General features: G+C 41.2%; 1 protein-coding gene across 1 annotated transcript in view; it reads right to left on the bottom strand.

The window, feature by feature from the left end:
- NOTCH2 (notch 2) overlaps positions 1-24,307 on the bottom strand; it is an 83,025-nt gene that overhangs the window by 34,046 nt on the left and 24,672 nt on the right. Inside the window, exons 5-12 of the mRNA XM_017729680.1 lie at positions 23,185-23,307; positions 9,850-10,083; positions 8,888-9,043; positions 7,641-7,829; positions 6,368-6,481; positions 5,102-5,215; positions 1,593-1,826; positions 977-1,087 (exon numbers count right to left, since the gene is read on the bottom strand). Of these exons, the coding sequence (XP_017585169.1) occupies positions 977-1,087; positions 1,593-1,826; positions 5,102-5,215; positions 6,368-6,481; positions 7,641-7,829; positions 8,888-9,043; positions 9,850-10,083; positions 23,185-23,307 (1,275 nt within the window). The remainder of the gene's footprint in view (positions 1-976; positions 1,088-1,592; positions 1,827-5,101; positions 5,216-6,367; positions 6,482-7,640; positions 7,830-8,887; positions 9,044-9,849; positions 10,084-23,184; positions 23,308-24,307) is intronic.

Consider the following 24,307-nt stretch of genomic DNA (forward strand, 5'->3'; position numbering starts at 1 on the left):
CAGCAGGATAACAAATATGGTATGCCAGCAACGAAGAAGAGTAGAAGGCATGAGTGATCAGGATCAGCCCTCATCTTGTTCTGGGGACTAAGAGTACCACCATGCCAGAGCCGCAGGAAGGAAGGAGCATCAGAAGTTTAGAAAGACCCCAAGAGAAAAGCACAAGACACATGAAACCTTTTAATGCTCTTTCTAATGCATTTCAGATCTATTCTAATCAGAATCATTCATTAATAAACAGTGACAAACGTGATGAGAAAACTGTTATGAACAGTACCAGCTGCCTTACAACAATTATTTTATATTACCTTCCATGGCTCAAAACACAAAGTCCCCTATAAGCAGTGGTGAGATGTACTTTAGTCGTCAGAAAGAGTCCTGATGTTGACTTAAAGTTCTAAACATGGATCCAGAAGTGTCTAACCACTTCTTTTTTCAGCCCCACTTTTACTGTACCAGAGAAATTTTATAGTTTAAAAAGAAAAACAGAACAGACCATGCTATGAAAGAAAAGTACTGAAAAAATCAGGTTGTTCATCTGGAGACTTCAGAGTGGGAAGCAACTCATGAGAACACCAAGTTAATGCTTTGATTTCACAGAAATAGAAATACAGTTCATGGTCAAAGCCCAAGGTAGTGTCTAATCAAACACCTCTCCATATTGTCCACAGTCTCTCTCTCCCTGGAAAGAGGCTGTAAATAATAAACCAAAGTCATGTGGGTTTATGTGTTATAAAACCAAGAACCATGAATTGGACTTAATTACCTAACAAGAATGGCATTTCACAGCACAGATTAGGCCATTTTTCTGCTTAGTAGAACTGGCTGTAATGTAAGATGCTAAGATCCAAAGATTAGAAGGATTTACCGAGATACCAACTGAATCCCTTGCAGTCAGTATGCAAAGAACAGCTTCCCTGGCTACTCGGATAACTATCTTCAAAACAATTCAGAGCTCTTGGATAGCTGACTTTACCTGTAAATCCAGGTTTGCAGGCACAGTTGTAGCGATTAATGCCATCAATACAGTCCCCGTGAATGCACGGGTTACTGGCACAGTCATCAAAGTTATTTTCACAGTTTACTCCTGGATTAAAAAAAAGGAGTTAGAGGAATAAGGAGGGCATATCTTACAAAGAAGGCAACAAAGCTATTTCCCCAAAATAGCCAAATTAAGAATCCCACCTGCTTCAAAGTTACATTGGGGGCAACTTAAACAGGTGATGATGCAGAAGCACTGCAACACCAAGGAATGTCACCTGAGTCACTGGGTGCTCACTGAATATGATCCTTAACTTGTACTAAATATTTAAACAAAGGAATAAACCTTTTTGAACGCTATGCCTAATTTTTCTGCGTGCCTGATTTTTTTGGAGTAAAGAGGAAGCAAATTCTCCCAAGATCAGTTGCAGTACCAGTGAGGCTTAGGCAATCCAGGCAAGCACACCAAAGTTCAGCAAGGAAAAGTAATGTGAAAATGATACTCTCATATCATAACCTGTCTCAAATTTAGCACACACCAAAGCACACAAGAAATTACTACATGCTTGAATTCTGTTTGACTCCAAGCCTTCCACTTGGGTTTTATGTACCTGAGGTGCCCAGCAAACAGTTGCACTGGTAGCCATTGACCAAGTCGATGCAGCGCCCTTGATGGAGGCAAGGATTACTGTGGCACTCGTCTATCTGCTCACTGCATATGGCACCCATGTAGCCAGGATTACAGATACACGTGTAGGAATCAATCCCATCCTGGCATTCCCCATGGTGGCAAGGATCAGGATCACAGTTGTTGATATTCTCCTCACAGAGAAGGCCAGTAAAACCTGAGGACAAATGAGCAGGAATAAGTAAGAAGTTAACTGGTAGGATGCTGCAGTGAATATAATGCAGGTATGGAAAGAATTGTATCAAGAATCAGCAAAGTGGCAGAGAGCACAAAGAGTAACTGGGCACCTCAACCGCATTTCCAGCTCTGGAACACAACACTCTCCACTGTTCACAGCATTACGGAATAACATCATGCATGGAGAACCCTGGCATTGGAAGTGGTCACCTTCAGTTTATTTGGAACAGTAGCCATGAGAGGAAACATGTAAATCTCCAACAGAAATATTTACTTGCATCAGTATAAACTATCTGAAGGCACACTCCTGCCATTATTTCCTCTACACAGTAACAGGGGGACAGAGTGGGGCTGACCTTGTTAGAATGAGAAATTACTGTGAAGATGCTGCTGAAACCTTCCCAAGGGAGCTCCCTTGGCTCATGGTCAAAGCTTCTGCAGCTCTGCTTATTAGAAAGTTTCTTGCCTCTTTCATTGGGAAACTTTTGAGTAACTGGAATCAAGCACCAGCTGCAAATTTATTGAAGGCTGCATGCAACCTCTTGGTTAGGAGGAATGAAACAAGCAACAATTTGGCCTGTTTCATTCTGCTTCAGCTGGGAAACATCCTGAGCAACAGAGACAGACAGAACCTATGCACAAAAAGGGCTAAAGGGTTCAGGAGGCTAAGAGCAGCAAACAACTCCCTCAAAAGCCCTGTTTTCCATGACGGAGCAGAGATGTATGAGACAGGGACAATTTCAAATAAATGGTTTTCAGAGCTGCAGTTTTGGAGCAACAGCTCATGCTGCCTTCCAGCAGCTGAAGATCAGGAAGGTAGAACTTCAAATTTCAAGACACCAACTGGAGACTGATACAAACCAAGCTGCAGGGAATTTCAACAGCTGAAGAGTGGTTCTCACCTGAGTATTATAAGTGGATAAGAGGCTCCCCATTTTTCATACAGGTTTGTGGTTATTTCTGTGGTCAAACATACCAGGTGACGGCTAACATTTCCAAGTTCTGCGAACGTATGCTTGGATGAATGGGTGTGGAAGTGGGTGGGGAGAGGGAAGGGAAGCTAGTTAGAGAGATGGATATAAAAAGATGTTAGGGAAGGAGGAAAAACAAACCGATAAGGGGACAAACAGTGGCAGAGGGGGGAAAAAAAGAGAGCAGAGACAAATAAAACAGGAAGGACCTGAAACAACTCAAGAAAAGAAAAGCCATGATCTACCACTGGGAAGGAGAAGTGGAATAATGCCAGAAGGGAAAGAAAAGACAAAAAGCAAGCAGTAAATAGAGCTATCTGTACAGCATTTGGCCAAACATTTTGCAGTTTTCAATCACGTCAGCAGCCGGCGATTACCATTCAGGGAACAAATATATCACTCGTATTATGAGATTAATAGAGCAAGAACATACTCAAACATTATTGTCCAGTAACTGACCTGCCCCCATGAAGAATTCCACATTTCAGTCTTATAGAAGGCTGTCAATATTAAATATAATACTTAGCACACGTTCATTCAAAAGTCATTACCTTGCCTGCTATTGTGGCTCAACTGAGCCACTTCTAGATCAGGTATATTTCCTGGATCTCTTATAACTGAACATACCTCACCAAAACATGATTTCTCTCTTTGCAGACAAGAGTGAGACTAGGAAAAAAACATCTGAATATAGAACATGAGAATCCTTCAGACAGGATGGAAAACAGCCCTAACACAGAGTCCCTCTTCCATTTTCAGTCAAAGATTTAACCAAGGATTTTACTAAGAACTGCTGCTTCAGTAACATGCATTTGGTTGCTTTCAGCCTAAAAATGCTCCATACATCATTTGCCTTCATGGAAGCAGTTGTTTTCCCTCCTCAGGTGGGAAATCTAGAATTTCTGTACTGAGGTGATTTATGCAGTTTTAGTGCCAAATTCAGAATCTGCTTTTCAAGGCACATCTCTCTACACTGTCCTCCTCCCCACGACCCAAATCCTCCTAGGCCTGATAAGCTCTGCACTGTCAGTGAATGAAAGCAACCAGAACACACATCAGCTTGAGAAAGACTAAGACAGTTTCCAAGTTTGGATAAGATTTGAGCTTTTTCTTCTTTTTGCAAGTGTCTGCTTAGTTTGTCACATGAAGTAATCAAAAGGAAAATTCTGACCACAGTAATTATTCCTCTCCTGGTCAGAACTACTGCATTCTCCTTCTTCCAACAAAATCAGTGCCTCTTCAGGAACTTTGGGAATGGTAGAGACCATGTGTGTGAAAAGGCAGACTATTTTTAGGCTAATCTCTCCTACATTCTGTGCAGTGAAGTCAAATTTATCTTAATTTTTTTATTGGAATGATTCAAAATGAGAAAAGTTGCACATAAATCTAACCAACCTCACTGCACATTGCTGGGACTAAGATAACTCCAGGAATCGTTCAGCTTCTTCCCTAATGGAAGAGCTAAAGCCAATGCATTTCATACCTGAATCTGTATCATGAGCAGTGTATCAGGCACCCTTGACTGAAAGCAACCAAGAGTAGTTCCTTACTGAGAATTAGAATATAACAGCTCTGAACCCTCTTATTTGACCAGATGTAAAAACAAAGATAAAAACATATCTACATCATCCCTGGAGGTCAAAAGATAACAAAATCCTATAATTAAACCTGACACTTCTAAATACGTAATTTACCAGGCATTTAAAAAAACCACCTGAGTTCCAGCCACAGCTCTATCAAAATTTTTGTGTGATACCTGACAAATCATTTCAACTATTCCTTGGCAGGCAGCTACTATGTGGTATTTCTTCCACAACTGTTACTGCATTTCAGTCTTAGCCTTTTGACATTAAATAGCCTGATGCAACAGAAATCAGAATGCACAGTAGCACTGCTCTGTCCATCTCTTGGTTTTGAACTGTACATGATATTATCTGACTTGGGCGAAAGGAAGGTAAGCCACAGATAATAGCCTTCGCACTGATGTTTTTCCATATGTGGAACCCATAGTTAATACAGAAGAAGCTGTCATCTTCTGGGAAGCAAAAGATGGTGCTGAAAGAGGGAGACCAGAACTCCCACTAATTGCAAACTTAACTGCCACCAGTGAAAGGCTTTCTCTACTTAAATACTCTTCCTTGCACAAAGGAGTAGACAAAGCTTCGCAACAAACAGCCAGCATTTCAGAGAAAGAAAGAAAGAACACTGACATCTTTGTGACCAGCCTTTCACGTATTTAGGTTACATGTTATGTCCATCCAGGGGCTCTGAACACAAGACTGACCTGTGGCACACTGGCACTCGTAGCCGTTGGGGTGGTCAATACATTTGGCTCCATTGAGACATGGCGTGCTGGAACAGTCATCTATGTCAATCTGACACACAGCACCACTGAATCCTGCAAGGCAGAGAAACAGAAGGAAATCCAGGATCACTCAAAGGAGTTCATATAGACAGCTGCACTGTCAGGAATTATCTATTAGCAAATCCTCAAACCCACCCAAATATAAGATCAGCAAATCTACATTCAACGGCATCATTAAGCACACACACCATGCCCTGGGTGGATTGGTTCCTCATCCAACCCACCATCCAAAGATTCTGTCTTCCAGGTCAAAGGAGCCTCAGCTTGAAAACTGAGATGGCCAAGTCAAACAGAAATAAAGCAGATGGAGCACAAGTGGTGTCCACCACTGGACAGTATGCCTGCCTGTAAAACTGAGAGCCCACCAATAAAAAACTTTCAGGCAATCGAAGCAAGTAGCTAAAAATAAAACAACAGTGCATACATCACTAAAGCCTTCAGACTAGAATTACTACAGCAGTATGGAATGTGGTACAATATAGCACTGTAACTTTCAAAACACTTCTTGAAATAGCTAACAAACTATTGACAGGTGATGTCAGATGATGCAGAACCTTGGGCACTCCAAGAAAAAAAAAATCAGGAATTCTTCCTGGAGGAAGGAACCAAAGCAAGAGCCTGAACATCATTAGTCAATAAGAAGGGATGTGAGCAGGCTTTTGTCATGTATATTCTGAACTCGAAATTTTTTGTAAGCCATGAAGAAGACAAGTGATGTTCACCCTACAGCTAACATTGATCCCTCAGCTCAGCACTCTTCCTTTTCTAGTGAAGCCCAATCCACCTCCCTCCTCATGCAAGCAGCATAAACCATACTGATGCAAAATCACCTTCTGCCTAAAAACCTCAGAAAAAGACAAGAAGCATGCAGAGGGTCTGATCTTTAAAATGTGTTGAGAACCTCACTAAAATTTCCACAATAACAGAAGCTTGTGTTGCCAACTTCCCTTTTGGATGAGGTGTCCAACTGGGTGTTTCTCAATGCTTACCAGTTATAGGCACAATATTATTGGAACCAATAAGGGACTATTCTTATTTAATAGCAATTGCAACTTACTCAAACAGGTGCTGCCCTAAGAACAACAGAAACTCACAACAGAAACTCACAAGAAACATATCACCCACAACATCTGTGCAGTTCTTGGTAGGGTGAAGCAGGAAAAGCTTCCAGAAATAAGAACTCACCAGGAGGACAGACACAGAGGAAGCGGTTGACTTTATCAAGACACACTCCATTGTTCACACAGGGATTACTCAGACATTCATCAATATCTTCTTCACAGTGAACACCTTTAAAACCTGTTAAAAAAGTAAAAATAAATAAGAAGAGGTGACCAAAGGCCTTTGAAAGTGCCCTTGAGAGTCTAACTGCCTCTTACACCAGTGCTGAAAGTCTAAGTAGAGTTCCATTGCAAGTTTGCAGTCTGGACAGAAACTATGAGGTAAGAATAACACCAGAGGTTAAAAATGGATGTTGAATGAGTAGGTTTCACTGTCGCTGAAGATGCTCACCTAATCATCAGCAGCAGAAGTCTATGCTGAATTCACACCTAATGTTTTCTTCCACTTGAGAAGGGGTTATGTCAATTACTTTGAAAGGTATCAATACTATCAATATATATCAATAATATATTACTTTATACCAATGTAACGTAAAAGGTATATAAACAAACACAACAGATAGTTTTAGCTCAAGGGCTTTTAGCTAATGGCAGAGTACAAGAAAAATATTAAGAAGGGTGAAATACTTGGAACTAGAATTCCACCTTTCAAAACAGATTATATGCTAATAAATACTATATTAATAAAAACTCATTGTAGTTGTCAAGGTATCAGCTGATCACCTGCAGGCATCACAATTCTTTATTTATATTTATATTTTTAGTACTTTATAAGTCTGTGCAACTGGCAACTTGCATCCTTTTCTTTTTTCACCACTTTCTATCAAGAGTGCAAAATAGAAGACTAATACTGGTCATTGGTTACATTGGCCATACAAATTTTACAAGCACAATTTCAATCAAGTAGCTTCCTTTACAGTTATTTCCTCAGGTCAATGAGAACTTACATTATTTGAGATATTTCAAACAAAGAAAAACCCCAAACAGCATTATCCCAAATTGTCACATGCATACCTCAAAACACAGTCAGTCTCACACATGCCCTTTACCAGGTATAGTAACAAATATGTTCACACATACTCAGCTCAGAAGGCTAACTTCCTTCGCTGATGCAGAGACTGGTTTCTGTCTCAGTCCTCTAATTGCTTTCTCCCTCCCACACACAAATGCCAGGTCCTCCTGGCTGGTGCCACAACAGCAGGCTCTCTCCCACTATTTAGCCTCATCCCTTTGCAGCTTTGTGTTCCACCTCAGCAGAGCTGGCAGCCCTCCCTAAGCTCTGCCTTCTGGGTTCTTCCTTTGCTGGAAGTCCCATCTGTGTCAGAAACTCCCCTCACCTGGCATACAGAGACACGTGAACCCTCCAATTTTATCCAGGCAGGTGGCATCATTTTGGCACGGATTTGAGTGGCACTCATTGATGTCCATCTCACAGCGAGGTCCTGTGTAGCCCTTCAAACACTCACAGTGGAAAGAGCCCTCTGTGTTGACGCATTTCCCGGCATGTTCACACGGATTGCTGTTTGCTGCAAGAAAAGAATATACATGTGTCAAAACCTCTCCTCAGAGCAGGAAAGCCACAGCACTCTTTATTAGTCATGGTCTTTTCCAGTGGGCATTCCTTTCTGACAAGTAATACTGGGGAAAGACTGTTCATCCTTCTGGGGAAAGGCTGCTGAAGAAAACAGTGGCAGTTACTTGCCTGTCAGGGGCAAAAAGAAGGAATGCTGTCACTACCAGGAACCAAAGGAGTAACTCTGCTTCACATTACTAATGACAGTTCTTAAGAGAAAAGTATCAGCTAGCAGGGATTAGAGAACTAATGATGCTTTCAAGACCTTATTTCCAGATCATATTTTACATTTACTTCACTCCTGAGGCTGACAAGATGCTGCCACAGCCACAAAACAGCCAAACTTGTCCTTTGTGTGTTTTCAAAAAGGAACAGCACTCTTGTCCAAGGCAGACAGAATAAAATTCAAAGAAGCGCTTCTTTCCAACTCTTTCCATGAGTGCTGGTTAGGCATTACCTTCACGCATCACACTCTAGAAGCATGAACGAGCACTCACAAAACTGTAAGTAAGTCTGTAAGAGTCCAGTTAATCCCCAAAACAACACAACAGCATGCTATCAGAGAACTACAGCTTCAAAAGCCCACGTGGTCACCAGTCTTGGAAGGCACTCAAAAGATCCAGCCATATTCTGGCTGTCAAACAGCCTTGATATATTTCTACTGAGGCCGTAGCTGCTACAGCTCCCACATGAACTGCGGTACTTTCACTGCACCCTGCAGTTCTAAGGGACAGCTTAATTATCACATCTGTCTGCATGCACTCCCCACACAATGCTAAAGCCCTCTTGCACAAGGAAGAATAGTTAAGCATCTTGCTGCTTTTCATACTCCAGTTCAAACATGGACAACTATTCTGGCTCAGCCCTTTGCCCCAGGTCTCACACAGGGTTTAAAACACAACCAAAGACACTGAAATGGAACGGGGAGAGCAGGAAAGGAGTCACACTTGTGTGGAGAAGCTATGACAAAATGTGTATCTTAGCACTCATAGAGAGCAAACAGAAACTCACCCATTGCACATTCATCCACATCCTCAGTGCAGTCTGCTCCCTTATGGCCTTGAGGACAGGTGCAGATGTAGTTTCCATTCACAGGGTTGGTGTCACACAGAGCACCTTTCTGGCAGGGATTGCTAACACAGGCATCATCCAGGTGGCACAGAAGACCTAGAGAAGCATCCAAGAGTTTATTAAAAAAGAGAAATGAAGCAGTCAGACGGTATTTTACAAAAATTCCATGTCCTGATATTTCAAATAGAGACTCCCACACCCAGAAACTTGAGCAATATCTTACAGGCTTAAGCCATAGGGAATTCATCACACACTTAAAGAACATTATATTTAAATACAAATTCTGTTATTTTAGAGGTGTCTCCAGCACTTCTGAAGCAGTAAAATGACTGACCATTATCAAAATTGCTTCCTTGGAGCAGTTAACTAACTCTTCTCTCAAGCCAGCAGGATAATTTTTCTGACAGCTGAAAAGGTGCCCATGAAGCTCACTTAAATTCAGATATGCAGATCACTTTTATTTCCATGTAGTTAAGAGATACACTTTCACCTAACCTAAACCAGAAAATTTTCCACTGTACCAGTGAGGATGCCCAGATCCTCACAGAGTCACATAAAAATATCTAAATGTGCCTTCTAGACTCATACAATTATTATATGGGCCATAGAGCAAGTCACACTCACGTGCAGCTTCTCAAGCAAATACAGATTCTGCCAATGGCTAGAAAAAGATCTTTTCTTGCAACCTAAACTGTAGTAAGTTTGTCTGCTAGCCTGATACAAATACTTCTTTGTCCCAGGCTACAGGGGTTTAACAGGTCTTTGCTCATGAACAGTGCTTTTCCTTTTATTCTTCCTGGTTTGGTGGCGAAGGGTGTAAAATAAACACTTTAAACAAGTGCATAAACCCCAGGAAGCACCTTCCGTGAAGTACCAGACTTAAGCAAGTTTTCTGCCCTTACCTGCCTTTCCCTCTGGACAAATGCAGGAGAAAGAAGCCACTCTGTCGATGCAGGTGGAGCCATTGGCACAGGAGGCAGTGAAGCAGTCGTCGATGTTCTTGCTGCAGTCGTCCCCGCTCCAGCCATTGACACAGACACAGGCATAGCCTCCGTTGTGGTTGGTGCAGGTGCCCCCGTTCTGGCAGGCATTGGGCTGGAGCTGGCATTCATCCACATCCTCAGTGCAAAACTGGCCTGGTGCACAGAAACAAGCAGGTTTAATAACACTTCACACACTCAGACTCATGGAGGTTCTTGTACAGACAACATGACCAAAGGGGATGCTGTAGTCCAGCTTGATTGTCACTCCTTAATTCCAGCACATTTGAGTGCCAGAACTTCCACAACACTGTCACCAAATTAGGCAAAGACAACTAGCATCCCTAAATGACCCCAAAGCAGGAGCTGGACTGCAAATGACTTTAAAAAGAATGACTTAAAAAAGACACAGTGTGAGAGCCAGCAGGCAGGCTATAGCACATGAAGATACATCTGCAAGGAGGTGAGAAGCAAAAAGAACGAAGGGCTGCCTGCAGGGCAGCCAGAGGGACTAAGAGAGAAGATGGCATGACAAGAAAATCTTGGCCAAAGTAGTATCAACAGGCCAGCAGCAAGGTAACACTGGTCAGGAGAACTTAATTCTTTCCTATATAATTATGCAATGAAGATTACTCGGTGAGGAAGAATAGAATTCTTAAAACTCTTCTACCTGTAATACTCATTTTCCTTGCCCCAGGTATTGTACAGACAACCACAAATACATGGGGGTTTCGTGGTTGTTGAGGGGTTTTGTTTTTTTCAGTCACAAAATAAATACTCTAAAAATGTTCTTATGACTGGCGATATTAGAGAGAAGAAAACCAATGAACACTCTCAGGGAGGTTTAAGGAAAAAGACCAAAGGACCAGTAAGCATGAAATAATTTTCAAAGGATACTGAACTTTACAGTCACATCTGTGGAAAGCTCTGCAATTCGCACTTAGTGAAGTTTTTTTTTTTTTGCTGAAATCCATCTTGCTCTGACATCAAAATCTGGAGAACCGACCACTTGCATTAATATTTGCTTCAACAGTTATTCACCTTCCCCATTAAAGTTGTACAGTTTATTTTTAAGCCAAAATTGTTTAGCTGAAGTTTCAAGTCATTTTGAGTTTCCTGAACAGATAAAATTTCATGAGCACCAGCTCATTTTTTCCCAGGCTGGCATATGGGTACACATGTGCAACCACAGAGTGCTGGTCACAGTCCACAATCTTCTTGGTAAACTATTTCTCCCCTTTCCGTTGCATTAAAAGCTCTCTAAGCACTAAAATATTGCCCTTTTTTTTTTTGAAGTTTTTTTTTACACTTCTTGGTAGCTTGCTTTTGCCACCCTTCCTAAAACATTGATAGGATGCACACAGCATCAGAAGATGGCTCTTTATCAGAGAGTAAGATTAAATTTGTTTGATGTGACCTTCCCCTCTTCCCCAGCTGACACCACCTCCTCTCCCACTATCTTTCAGCAGCTTTCTGTTAGTTGGGTCAAGACTCTTCAGTAAATCTGCTGCTACCACAAGATTCTCCATTTCTCTTCTCCAGCTACTCTATCTGCTGCACACTTACATTTGCATGGAATTCCCCTCATATTCCAAGAATAAGAAATTCAAGAGCAGGCCATAGATCTTCTCTGCCAATGCACCTGGGCTCCAAATTATTATTATTCAGGCTTGCCAAATTAAAAATACTTATTAGATGTTGATAAGTAACCTTGTTCATTAATGGCACAGAAATAACGATGCAAGAACACAGACACACCCTCCTCCAATATGCCAAACTGGAACGTTTATCATGAACAGGAATCTAAAAATGTCCAAACTTAACCATGTTTAACCATCTACTATACCCATGATTCCTTTTGTTTTCTAAGTACTTAGATAATCTTAGCCTTTGATGCTGTGAGATCTGATTTTTTTTTTCACTTAGTAGCAAAGAAATAAAACTATTATTAAAAAATTAAGTTACACAACTGTGCTCTGTGCATATGTTCCATTCTCTGGTAGGACTACTTCAAAACAATAATTTTATCACTTGAAAAACCATAACAAAATTTTGACAGCAATAATAATTACAACAGAGTTTTCAGAATCAATCTTCAATTCCCAGTTTGCTTAGTGAAACAGTTGGGGAGAAATCAAACCCTTGCTATTGTTATCTGTAAAACACCTCTGTGCATTATGAACAAACAAACCATGCATTTGTCATACTAGAAATGGTTTGTTCAGTGTTGGCTTATCAGTGGCCACCCTGAAAAGAGTCAGTGAGCTGGGGCTGGTTCTGAGCAGTCACGCGTATCTCTCAACTCAACACAATCGACTTGCTTCAAGAAAAAATAATCAAGACATTATTTGCTTATTATAAAAGTGATTTTCCTTCTTTTCTTGGAGGGGGCCCAGCCCAGATCAAAGGACGCCCTCTCTGAGGAACTCTCACAGCATTTACATCCTTTTGGCTCAGCCAGCCTGAGCCGCTGCCACCAACGCGTGAAGAGGTTTTCAGCCACGCCACTCCACAGTGTGATGCCTCTCAAAAAAACCACTTGCCTTTTGACTGGCTGAAGGGAACTCCTGAAATATAACATTCTATGGACTTTCAGCAAGGGTGAGTGAGTGTGGGAGTACATGCTTTCAGTTTGCATCTTTTTTGCTTTTGGGGTTTTTTTTTGTTGTTGTTTGTGAGGTTTTTTTAAGCAAAGATAAGCACACTACTCCCCCATATAAACTACCAGGGCTTGGTTCTGACTTCACACTTCAAGTGCCACTAGTAATACCAACATTTAGGACTTTTCTAGCTTTTTTTTTTTTTTACTAGTACTCATTCTCCACTTCTAGAAAAGACAGTACCAAGTGACATCATTGATGTCCTTACAATACCCTATGTCCTAGGTTATTCCATTTTTCTGCAGCCATAAACTAAAATAAACTTTTAAAAGGTCTATCAATGTCTCCACAAGAGAAGAAAAATGCAGAGCTTAAACTTCTTCAAGCAATTGAACTGTATCTCAAAGGCATACCCCATTTTAGCTGCTTGAATCTGATCCTCACTTAGCTTCTCTGATTGCTAATGCTCCTTTTGCAGCTACCAAATCACAACTGTATTTGTGTTTAATTATGAATATGAATCAGAGCCCCAGCTTAATAGAGTTTGTTTTAAAAACAAAGGAAATTCAATTCAATATATTAAGAGGCATAAATGAACAATTAACTATTGCTTTTACTATTGAGTATTTTAATGAAAAGACCTTGTTCTTAATTGAAAACTTCTGCCAGGTTACTGAGATTTAAAATCAAATGAGACAAGAGTTCTCTGAAACAGTTTATTTATGGGATGCTGCTTTAACTGTAACAAAATTAAATATATTTATTTGTAGCCATATAAGTTGGCAAGCTTATTTTCTGCTTGTTAAGAGTTTCAGGAAGAATCAAGTCCTTCATTCACAGAACTGAAATTCAACTTCCAAGTGCAAAGGCCATTATGGATTGTGCAAACTGCACAGTGTAATACACATCCCCGCAACCAAGTGACTTCTGAATGCCACAACTACTGAATGTTAAATCATCCAGCTGCAAGTTTGTGTAGGTGTTTCTTTTCTTGTGCTCTTGCTAGTTTCAATTAAATTTCTAAAAGACACATAGCAACAAACATAGGCTGAACTAGTGAAGTACGAATACACTAACTGAACAATATTTTAATGGAAATGTAGAAACATACACGTAAAAGACAACAAGAAAGGAAACAATTTACTCCAAGAAAGTGATAAAAACCCAGCCTGACCTTGATATTTGCAGAGCCTGGGAAATCAGTAAAATGCCAACTCAGGTTCTAAGTGACCTTGTACAAAGTAAACAGCTAGTCCATGTGGTATTTCAAAATTGAAAACTAGAAGTAGAAAAAGGGAACAGCCTTCAACCCTTAGCATTTTTTGCCCACTATGAAACTAAGTTACTTCCTGCATATTTCCCCTCAGAAAAGCCATATGGAATAAGTCAGACATATTTGCTGCTTTGATTGCTCCCATTTTTAGAGCCTCAGGAACTGCAAGGATCTGCAGGAGCTTCTCTTTTGGCAGACATGGGGTTCAAGGCCTCCCTCAAGTAGTTGTACCAGATCTCATTGATGAGAAACAGCCAGTCCTTCTCCATGTCAGAAAGAAAATAAAGCCTGATTAATACAGGTAAAGCAGCACACAAAATTAGAACAATCCTACACAAAGTGAGGAGCATTAGCTTGAACAAACAAGTCACTAAAACAGTCACCCTGGAAAGGAGCACCAGACATCTCCAAAAGCTGATCCTACCAAACCTTAGAGGGGGCTTGCATAAATCTCAATTCCAACTGCATTGATCCTGCAGCTGAATGCAGGACCTTCAGACAGTTCAATCAGAGGTCTTCATCTTTGGCAGAACAGACTTTCCATAAAGGAGAAAATTTTCTTGGCCTCTTAACAGCTCTCCAGCAGGAAAGTCTGCTGATGCACAGCTGGAGTATCAGAGGCTAAAGCTCCTGAGAGCAGATCTAATACAGTTTAATCACTAAAAACATTTAGTAGGGCAAAGGGTGCAAATACTTTGCTGTGCCTTGAAAAAAAAAAAAATCAGTTCCTTGAAAACTGAGCTGGGAGGAGACTGCGGTGTCCCATTTCTCTCAAAATCACAACCGCCCCAGCAGTGGGCTCAGACTGAACTGGAACTCAGAATATCTTACAAGTTTAGTGATACTGGAAAGGTAATTTGGTGAGAATTGCAAACTGGTCCTCAGGGTCTTAAAAGATTCACTGTGAGTGGAAGCATCAGGTTTCAAGAAGATTTTATGCCCTCGTCCACTCAGTAGCTGAAGAAGTTTGTCACTTATCTTAGACTAACACTCCAGCACAAAGGGAAGAGCTCACCAGCTCTCCTGAAAGGACTACCTGGGAAGTATAAACCAGATATAGACAGAAACGCTCCAAAAGTGGCTTAATTCACAGAATGTTCCAGAGATTGTTTTGAATACAACCAGTGTAGCTCAAGAAAGCATGGCTCATTAGAACTGTTTGCATTTTTAATCCAAGTTTCAAAGGACTACCAAGCAAGAAGGTGAACAGCATCTTATCAAGACTCAAGAAGGGGCTAAGAGATAAGGAACAGTATTTGTATAAATAACCAAATCTAATCACGGCAGAAGGTCATCAGTGCCACACTCCAAAGGACTGTGCAAGTTTCTTCTCCTCTCTAATCACACGTGTGTATATTCAGGATGCCAGCTGGCAGACCACATCTGGCTGGGGAAGGACATTCCTCTGTCCAGTTCTGTCTTGTAACACAAGAAAAATGTCTGCACTGACAGTGCAACCCAACATGTACATCTGTCAGCTCAAAGCTCAGTCTCCTCATGCTCCTGTGTGAGTCTTCTCAGCAAATGGAAAGGGGAAAAATTGCATGGAACCATTGGGCCTTCTAGGAAAACGGTATCCATGAAAAATACTTTAGCTCCCATGTTTTTGAATTGTGTATTTGTAAAAGCATTCCATTTAATCTTTAACCCTCAGAACCATCCATACTTCTTGAAATAACTCAGTAACAATGCACACACGCACTGGAGCATCTAATTAATGACTGAGAAGGTGATGAAACAGTAGGCAGTGGTAGCTTTAACAAAATAACATTACATTTTCCAAGAGGAAGTCAGGGATTTCAGACAGATTCAACCAAGTGAGGCAGCTGGGCTGTGCAAGAGCAGGCGAGGCTCGATGCACAAACGCCAAGCAAAATACAAAGGCAAACAGACTTGCAGCAGAAAGTTTGGGTCAGGCACTCCTTGAGGAAACATCAGCTTCCCTAGAAGAGCTCAGTGGGGACCTCTACTCAACCACAGCTTTAATCAACAAAATAAACATCTCTGAGCCGACATTTGACTGCAAGGAACAATAACTAATGCAAACACTTGTTGTTGTGCAATGGCGATGGCACAGCCTCAGTCAGGAATACATTTTGCAGTATTGAAGCCACCTCCTCTGAATAAAAAAAGAGGTAGAATTCATAATCTGACAGACCAATGGAGAGATAAATTTCCTAAAAGACTTATAAGGGAAGTGCTTTTCTCCACAAAGGGAGAAAGACAGCTAATTAAGAGTATAATACCTAGTTATTGCAGGGAAGATACAGCACATGGCAAAGTCTACAAAAGAAAATATTTCATTGTTTACATAATTTGCTTTATTGACACTAGGTAGCTCAAAGCAGAGAGCTTCAAACTTCTCTGAAAAAGGCAGCACCTTTATACAGACCAAAATGTCCTGAGCAATAAACAGGCAATACTGAAAGGGATCTCAAGTGTGATGCCCAAATTACATCCGAATTCTAGACCCTTCAACAAAGCCGTCTCCACAGCTCCCTGCAGGCAATCCAACAAATGAGACTGATACTTTCAACTCCAACGATCATTTCAGGGCACACAGAATTCTATGGACTACACTGTTTGCACCTGCCAGAGTAGCATGTGTATTTAGTAAATGTCTTCCCTGTGCTTAAGTATTACAGTAGTTTCCAAGAAAAAAGGACTGAAGCCAACTATTTTTTCCCGTGCAGGAGTTTTCTAAAGAAGAAGAATCACAGCTCTCAAAAATGTGCTCCTTCCTCAGGATCTTACAGCATCTTTCTTCCAAAGCAGCAAAGCAGTAGCAGCCATTCCCAAACCTCAGGTGCTGGGGTTTTGGTTTTGCTTTTATTAGATCTCAAATAGATGTCAAATACCATCAAAGAGACCATAAAATTTAAGAGCTTAATATAGAATTTGAACAATTGAAGATGAATCTACAATTGTAATGAGCAGAGTACACATCTGTGTTTATTTTAGGCTAATATGGTGGAGAAAAGAGTTTAATTTCATAACCACATGGGAAGCATGCAGTGGAACTAATGGGCTTTTACAAGGGATTTTACAACCCCCAGATACAAAACTCTGGGCTTTAAGAGACTTATGCACGGCCTGATCCATTAAATACTGCCCTAAATCACTCCCCACAGACTACTGGGTAGAGGGCAGTCCTGACTGAACTCTTCAGAGGCAGTAATACAAATGATCAGAACATGATTCATTAAAAATTCATTAAAACTGATGCACTAATGACAGACTGGTTTAATATAGCGGTGGCAGGTGAAATGACTGGGGACAGCAGCAGGACAGAGAAGTAACCTACAGGAAATACACATCACCACGCTACTCTCTGTTCTGTCCTTCTCTTTACCTCCTCTGGAAAACCCAGTGAATCAGGGAAATACCAAACAAATGAAAAGATCTGCAAGGCAAAAAAAATTTAACAGTTGGAGCCAAAACTTACAGTGAAAGCTTCATATTCTCAAGCTATCTCAGCAACCCATCTTCAGTAATTACCCAAAGACAAATCACCTCATTTTAAGTACAAGGGAAGGGACAGGAACTGCCAGAAACAAGTCAGCTGGAGATGCAACAACTGTTACCTATTAGTCTGGTCTCACGGCACACATCCACCAACCTAGCCTCACCAGAGGGGTCTGGCCTAGCTTGTTTTGGCGCCAAACACATAAAAGATGTGCTGAAAACCTAAGGACATCTCCACAAGTGATCATTTGGCACATTTGACTGTTAAGAGTATTTCCCGACCTGGAAAGTCACCAAAGGCGTAAGGGAAGAGGCGGCAGCATGGTCTGAATTGGATGCTGTCATTGTGTCATCGGATCAGCTCAGCTGTTAACACCTCAGGTGTTTTATTACTGCTACCTCCCACCCAAGGCTTGCAGTTGGGAAATGAAAAGCAGCACCAAGCAAACAGGAGGTTGTGGTACGTGTTCCAGAATCCATACTGGATAAAGGACTAAGGGTGTAACTTCTAATGCCTCTGAAATCCATCCGCTCTGCACAACACTGAGATCAAGGGCCACAAGAGAAACAAACAACATACAGGATAAAGTCTGTTTGTGTCCAACACTTCAAATCATTTGTACACTCAAACTTGGAGCTGCCAACTCTGGAGGCTGCCACATGCTCCCTGCTCCTTTGTATCTGCCAATTCAAACATGACAGAAGAAAACGAATCATAATCCCTCTCCAGCTTCTTTCAGAGCTGTCTCTTAGAGATACTACTGCAGTGACACCAGCCAACTTGTCAAGCTTGGCACAGGCAGATCTCAGCCAGTACCAAAGAGGCCACTATGCTTTTTAATAAAGACTGGAAAAGCACCAGAAAGCTCATCACTGCTACACTGCTGAGGAAGACAACTGCACTTCTCACAGGAGCGTGACCCAGCCTCCCTGAGCTAACACAAAGGTCTTGGGACGTCACCTAGGATCACGCAACCAGGAGAGGAAAAGAGAACAGCCCCGACAGGGCTCTCTGTCACATAATCGTCATCACTCTCCAGAAAATAACAAGGATGTATATTTAATGATTTAGGAGACTGCTATGTTCAATATTTATGATCCATGTCACCTATTGTCACAGTTAGTTCCTCTATGTTTTAAGCCTCTAAGTACTCTAAGAAGGCAGCAATTTTTGGAACACTAAACTAACGTGACTTGTCACTGTATACTTTGGTGACAAAGAAGCTGAGGAAAGTAGTATTTGGCACAGAAAGTTTTAAAAAACAAAATACCAGAGCATATGACCTTACATTAAAATGTTAAATGTTAGCCTTTTGATGTTTATCCCCCTTCTTAGTAAAGAAAAGTCATGACTGCCCAGAGTTTAAGACTGAGATTTTCAAAGAAAACCAAGATAGGGAACAAATATTACTCTAATTAAATAGGAATCGAACCCTTAACACCCCACTTTGAAAATTCCTGCCTAAAGCTCTGCAAAAAAAGTAACCCTTGTGCTAGTATTTAAGAGCATATGACCAAGCTAACAGATATTTTAATTAAAAAGCACAGCCCTGCTGCCTGAAGAGCTTTTCTGCTCAAGACAAACATTTGCTGCTTAAGCTAGCTCCCAGTGCTGGAGTTCTTTGGTGGAGTCAGCTGTTAGCACACTGTGCTTCCCTTGGAGACAAAGGTCGCCTAGATTTTAAAATATACAGTTCACTGGACTCCTCTTTTCAGGGGAAAACAAAGCCTAAATAAATACAACTGCCATGGGAGTCTCGCCTTCCCAGCCACAGGGGCAGAAATAATGAAAGGGAGCAAGCAGGCCAAGTCTGCAACTGAAGTACTACAATGTAGGTCTTCCAAAACCCACTTGAGAGTGGGCACAGTGTCCCCCAAACCCAGAGACTCGATCCCACAGCTTCTGATGCACCGCTTCAGGAGCAAATTGTGCAAAAGACTTAACTCCATGGAGACACAAATCTTTATCTCTGCTGTGCACTCTTCCTGAAACATGATTTGGGCCAAAGACAGATTGACTGTGAGCCTCTGAAACACTGCAGACTTTTCAAGAGAGCAGGAGTCTTTCTTAGACATACAAGAAAAACCTAAGCATTTACAGCATTTTATATTGGTAATCACTTAGGCACTCAAATTCTCCATATGTCTTTCTTGACCCAAAGCTGCACAGCTTAGATCAACAATCAACAGGTGCATTTTAAAGCTTTGTTTCTTTAGATGACTTGTAGCTAGAATGACTGAGCATCCTTTAAACCCTCAGATGATTTCCCTATGTGTGTGGAAGGACACCCTAATCTTCCATATGACTTTCAACCCAGACTGCCATCACTTCCTCTGCATCCACTCACCGTGAGACTGCTCGGTGAATTTTAATTCCTGATGCCAGAAAAAAAAAAGAAAAAAGGCAAGAAAGGGGAAAAAAATAAAGCAGCTGGACAGGATTTTTTACTAGATTAGGGAGTTAAAGTGGCACACTCCAACGAATCCCAGAGCCAGCCCAAGGAAAAGGGAAGAGTGTATGGGAGCAGGGAGAGAAGGTAAAGACTTTCCTCCTCAGACCACAATGAGGCTGGTTTAATTGCTGCAGAACAGCAGCATAAAACAGCCTTCACATGGCATTTTATCCTGACATTAGCCAGGATTTTTGGCTAACTTCGACTCGAATCACACTTACACCAAATTCTCTGGCCTGTCATGCACAGACTTCACACTTTCACAAAAGCACCCAGGACTGATGAAAAGGTGGAGTTTGATTACACATATGCAACACTGTGCTTTGAAAGGACCCAACAAACACTGGTTCTAACAAAGGCCGTATCCTGGGACAAGATAAAGTCATCTTTAAACAAACCAACAATCAGTTAACATTCCGCAACAGGAAAGATCTGGGGCAGTTTCACACAAACACACCCGAGTCTGTCTTGCCAGTTACAAATTTATGAGATTGATAATCACTATAACCATATGAAATACGAGAACTTTGAAGGTGACAAAAACACTGGTGACAGCAGGAATTTCACATCATTGTTTTTGAAAGGCAAGATTTTATCTTTACGGAAAAAACAGCAAAATGAGAACGAGAAGGCAGGCACTTCAACAGAAAAGGAGCAGTGAGCTCTGTTTGAGGAGCAGGAAATAAGACTGAAAGCAAACAGTGTCACAAAAGGTGGGAGCAAGCAGAAAATAAGAGTATTTTTTTTTAAAAATGCATAGTTATGTAGCCCAGCCTACCACCTGTCAGGGAATTACAAGAGGCAGATGGTAACTGTTTCAGTAAAGGTTGCTTTAGTATTACTTTACACAAAACTTTTCTTGATCAGCTGCAGTACAGCTTCTTGATTTTTCTAGCAAGGAATGGGACTGGTTTCTCTGTGCCATGAAGCACAAACTATATTAACAAACATGAGAGAGCATCACCCACAGCACAAAGATTAAGTAAAGACTAAAAACTGCAGACAAACTCAATTTTCCCCAAGAATGGTTGATAAATACTTAAAAGCAGAGACTGTTAGGAAGACAGCATATCTACACTGACAGGTATTTTTAGAAAATTTAACATCCTTTCATTTTTTGCTGAAGTTTCTTTACAGACATGCATATTTGGGCCCCTTTTTTTTTAACCTCATTTTCTCATTGGAAGCTTTTGTTTTCCTGAAGTGTTTATTCTCACAGTTTGGCCCTGTTGAGCTATAACATTTATCAGGACAGACTCTGAAAGAGTTGCCTGTTCAGCTCTCCCCTCTTCACTTACCTTAGGGAAGATTTAAAATGTTATAAACCCCCTTTGTGTAAAGGATGGGCCTCCACTTATGCATTTCCTTAACGCTGAATAACTAATGTTTTATTGTTTACTCCTGTCAGCATCAACTGCAGTTTAATCTTGAAAAAATATCATCTTTCTCTCCAAACTATTCCACAAGTCCTCTATCCACCTTCCTTGCTTCATACCCTGCCTCAGTGTCACCTCTCATGTCTCCAAGCTGGATGTGTATTGCTTTCCTCACCTCCTTGGTCTCTAACTGAAGATGCAGGAAAGGGATTGAAGTCCATTCAGAAAAAAAAAAAGTTTCTTTCAAGAAAATGCTACCGAGATGACAGAGAGGAGTCATAGAAACTTGGACTGAGCATTTCAGACAGGAGAGTTCAGTTCCATAAAGGTTCTAACCTTCATTGGTCAAATAGCCAAGCTGCTGTTTCCTAAATTGTGAGATCATTTTTATTTCCACACTGACCTAAGCCTAGAAAGACAACAGCCTTGAGAAGCCATCACCTAAAACCACTGCTGCACTGATAACCTCAGCTGAACCATAAACAAAGGAAATTCTCAGAAAGCCCATTCCATCAAATTGTGTTAGAAAGCCATGGGAACATAACACTTGGGGAGTTCCTCTCTCTTTCCAGGGTTTCACTGGAGGGAAGCATCCTTCACACACACAAGGTTTTCTGGAAAGACCATCCACACTGGAGAAAGATGGCACAAGATGGGCCACAACACAGGTCTGACAATTTTCCCCAATGTTAATCAGAGCCCATAAGAGGTTTAGAGAGGGAATCACCACAACTGCAAAGAGTTGATTGGGGAGACAATCTACCACAAAACCAAACAGAATCACAGCCTATTGCCACCAAGGCCTCTTTCAGGTGAATTGCAGAAGTCATCCCTAGCTGACAGCAGACATCCACCTAAATCCTGTAAGCCAAGCTAAATTTATGATGCCAAAATAACCCCTTGGAGACTGTATGCTCATGATCATTATATCCTCTATACTTGGGAGTAAGACTGAGATTAATTTGCTACTGACAGATGCTAGGAATCATAAGGGTTATAATTTCTGTGGAATGGAGCAGGACTTTAGGGGTTACTAAGGGTTTGTTGTCTCCACACCCAAGCTCTCATGTTTTCCTTTACAGGTTTCACTCTGCAGGCTTTCAGGACATGGAGAAGCAGTACAGAAGCAAGGACACTTGCTCATTGAGGGGAGGACTAATTTTCTCCTGTTTACACGTAGTTTCAAAGAGTTATGCAAGCTGTGGTGCACCTCACTCTCATGTGGTTTTAACTTAAGAATATATAATTTTTTTAAGTTAATGAGGGTTCTTAACTGGCAGCCTCCTTTGCAGTTAATGACAAACTGTTCACAATGAGAATGAATGTTCTCTGAGAAAAAAAAGCATTTTAAAGCTCGTTTTAGGTCTTTCTTTTTACCTATGATTTTCAAATAAGGGCAAAACCATACTCAACTGAAAAAGTGTGCCAGCTAAGAAAGACTAGTATGACTCAAAAAAACTCACCCCATAACCGGAGGTATTTGTTTATTTTTGAGGTATGGAGACATTTTGCAACTAAATATGACACTGTGTTTCCTGTAAGCTGCTTCCTTATATTGTGCATAACACTTTCTTGAAATTCATGCTTTTTTTCCCCTTCAGACTCAGAGTAAAACCAGACTCATTTATGTAGCAAAAGTAGCTTTGCTAGTCAGAGAAATCTAGATAAAAATAAGTCAAGCAGAAAAATAATAGTAGCAAAACCATAAGCTTCCCATATATACACTTCTCTTCCCTCCTTTTTCCCCCACCTATGCCTCCTTTCAGATTTGCCCTGTTGCTCAGCAGCATTACTATAATCAATACGATCATTATCCCATCTTAGAAATACCCCTAAATGTATCAGCAAAGCATTGTTATGTGCACGCCGCTGTAACAGCAAAGCTGTGTTCTGTGCTTTTGGAAAACATTTATCCATTTACAAAGTATATCCATATGAGAAGTGACACTCATGGGGAAATTGCCTTTCGTTGTGGTGGTTTTGATGCCAACAGCTTTCTTTTAAGGGCTACACTGGCATCTGCCCCTGACTGCAGCCACAGGCACAGGGTGAGGGCCACAGTCCCTGTGCTGGTCCCCCACAGAACGTACCTGTCCACTGGGGCGGGCAGCGGCAGTTGTAGGTGTTCACCCCATCCACACAAACCCCCCCGTTCAGGCACTTGTGATTCGGGCAGTCGTCGACGTTGTGTCCACAGACGCTTCCCTCGAAACCTGGATAAAGCAGAAACAACAGCAAACTGAAATGGGCTTCCAACCTCTTTTGAAGAGAATTCACCCCTCACGAAGCTTCCCCTCCTTTTTTTTCTTAAACATTTGCCCTGTTAACCCAATCCTGATGAACCTCCACGCAGCAAGACTTTGTTGAATGCCTTTGCTAATAGCATGCAGGTCAGGTGACACAGTTAAAACACTTCTACCATGGGTAGATGTCCAACTATGTTTTCACAACCCAAAAGACATGGGGATTTTCTCTTTAAGTGACTAAGGAGCACTGTCATTCAAAGCAAACAAAGTGAAGACCAAGACATTTCATTTACCATGAGATAAACTTCTCACTGCCCACCAAGCATCAGCCAGGACAAGTTTTTCCCATAGCCAAAAAAAGTGCTGGCATTCACTTCATGGATGCCTCAGCACAATCTGCCTTGGATACGTCAAAGAAAGATCGTTCATGCTTTGAAAATGATCTTCTGAACTCCTGATCTGGCTCTCTTCAGTGTTAGACAAGCCAGTCAATGAACAAATCAGCCACCACCCAAGTGATGCTTACATACTAAGCCCTGCCTGAAAAGCAGAAGAAATCAGATACCCTTCCCCAAAGAAAATCCAGGCTCCTAATGAACACAGCCACACTGACAAAATACCCTTGCTAGAGCTCCCTCTCATTTTCAAAGAAGGAGAACTGGGGACATTAGGGAAGGGAGCTGTCAATGATGTGTCTTTCCCTTGATTTCCCCCGCTGATTTATTTCATGCTTCATTAAATAAACCTGTCATTTCTGCTGGATGAGAGAGCTATTTATCAAAGCACAAGTGGAATGCATGCTAATGTGGATGAAGTAAATGATTCCAGAACACACATGTTAATTTAAAACACCAGCTCTGCCTCTTCACTGCTTTGGAATGTAATATTAACATGACACAGTTCTCTCATCCAAAATTATGCTTTAACCCCTCTACTTTTGATGCCCTGTTCCAGACACTTCCATAAC

This window comes from Corvus brachyrhynchos, unplaced genomic scaffold (assembly GCF_000691975.1).
Source record: "Corvus brachyrhynchos isolate BGI_N302 unplaced genomic scaffold, ASM69197v1 scaffold101, whole genome shotgun sequence".
Lineage (NCBI taxonomy): Eukaryota > Metazoa > Chordata > Aves > Passeriformes > Corvidae > Corvus > Corvus brachyrhynchos.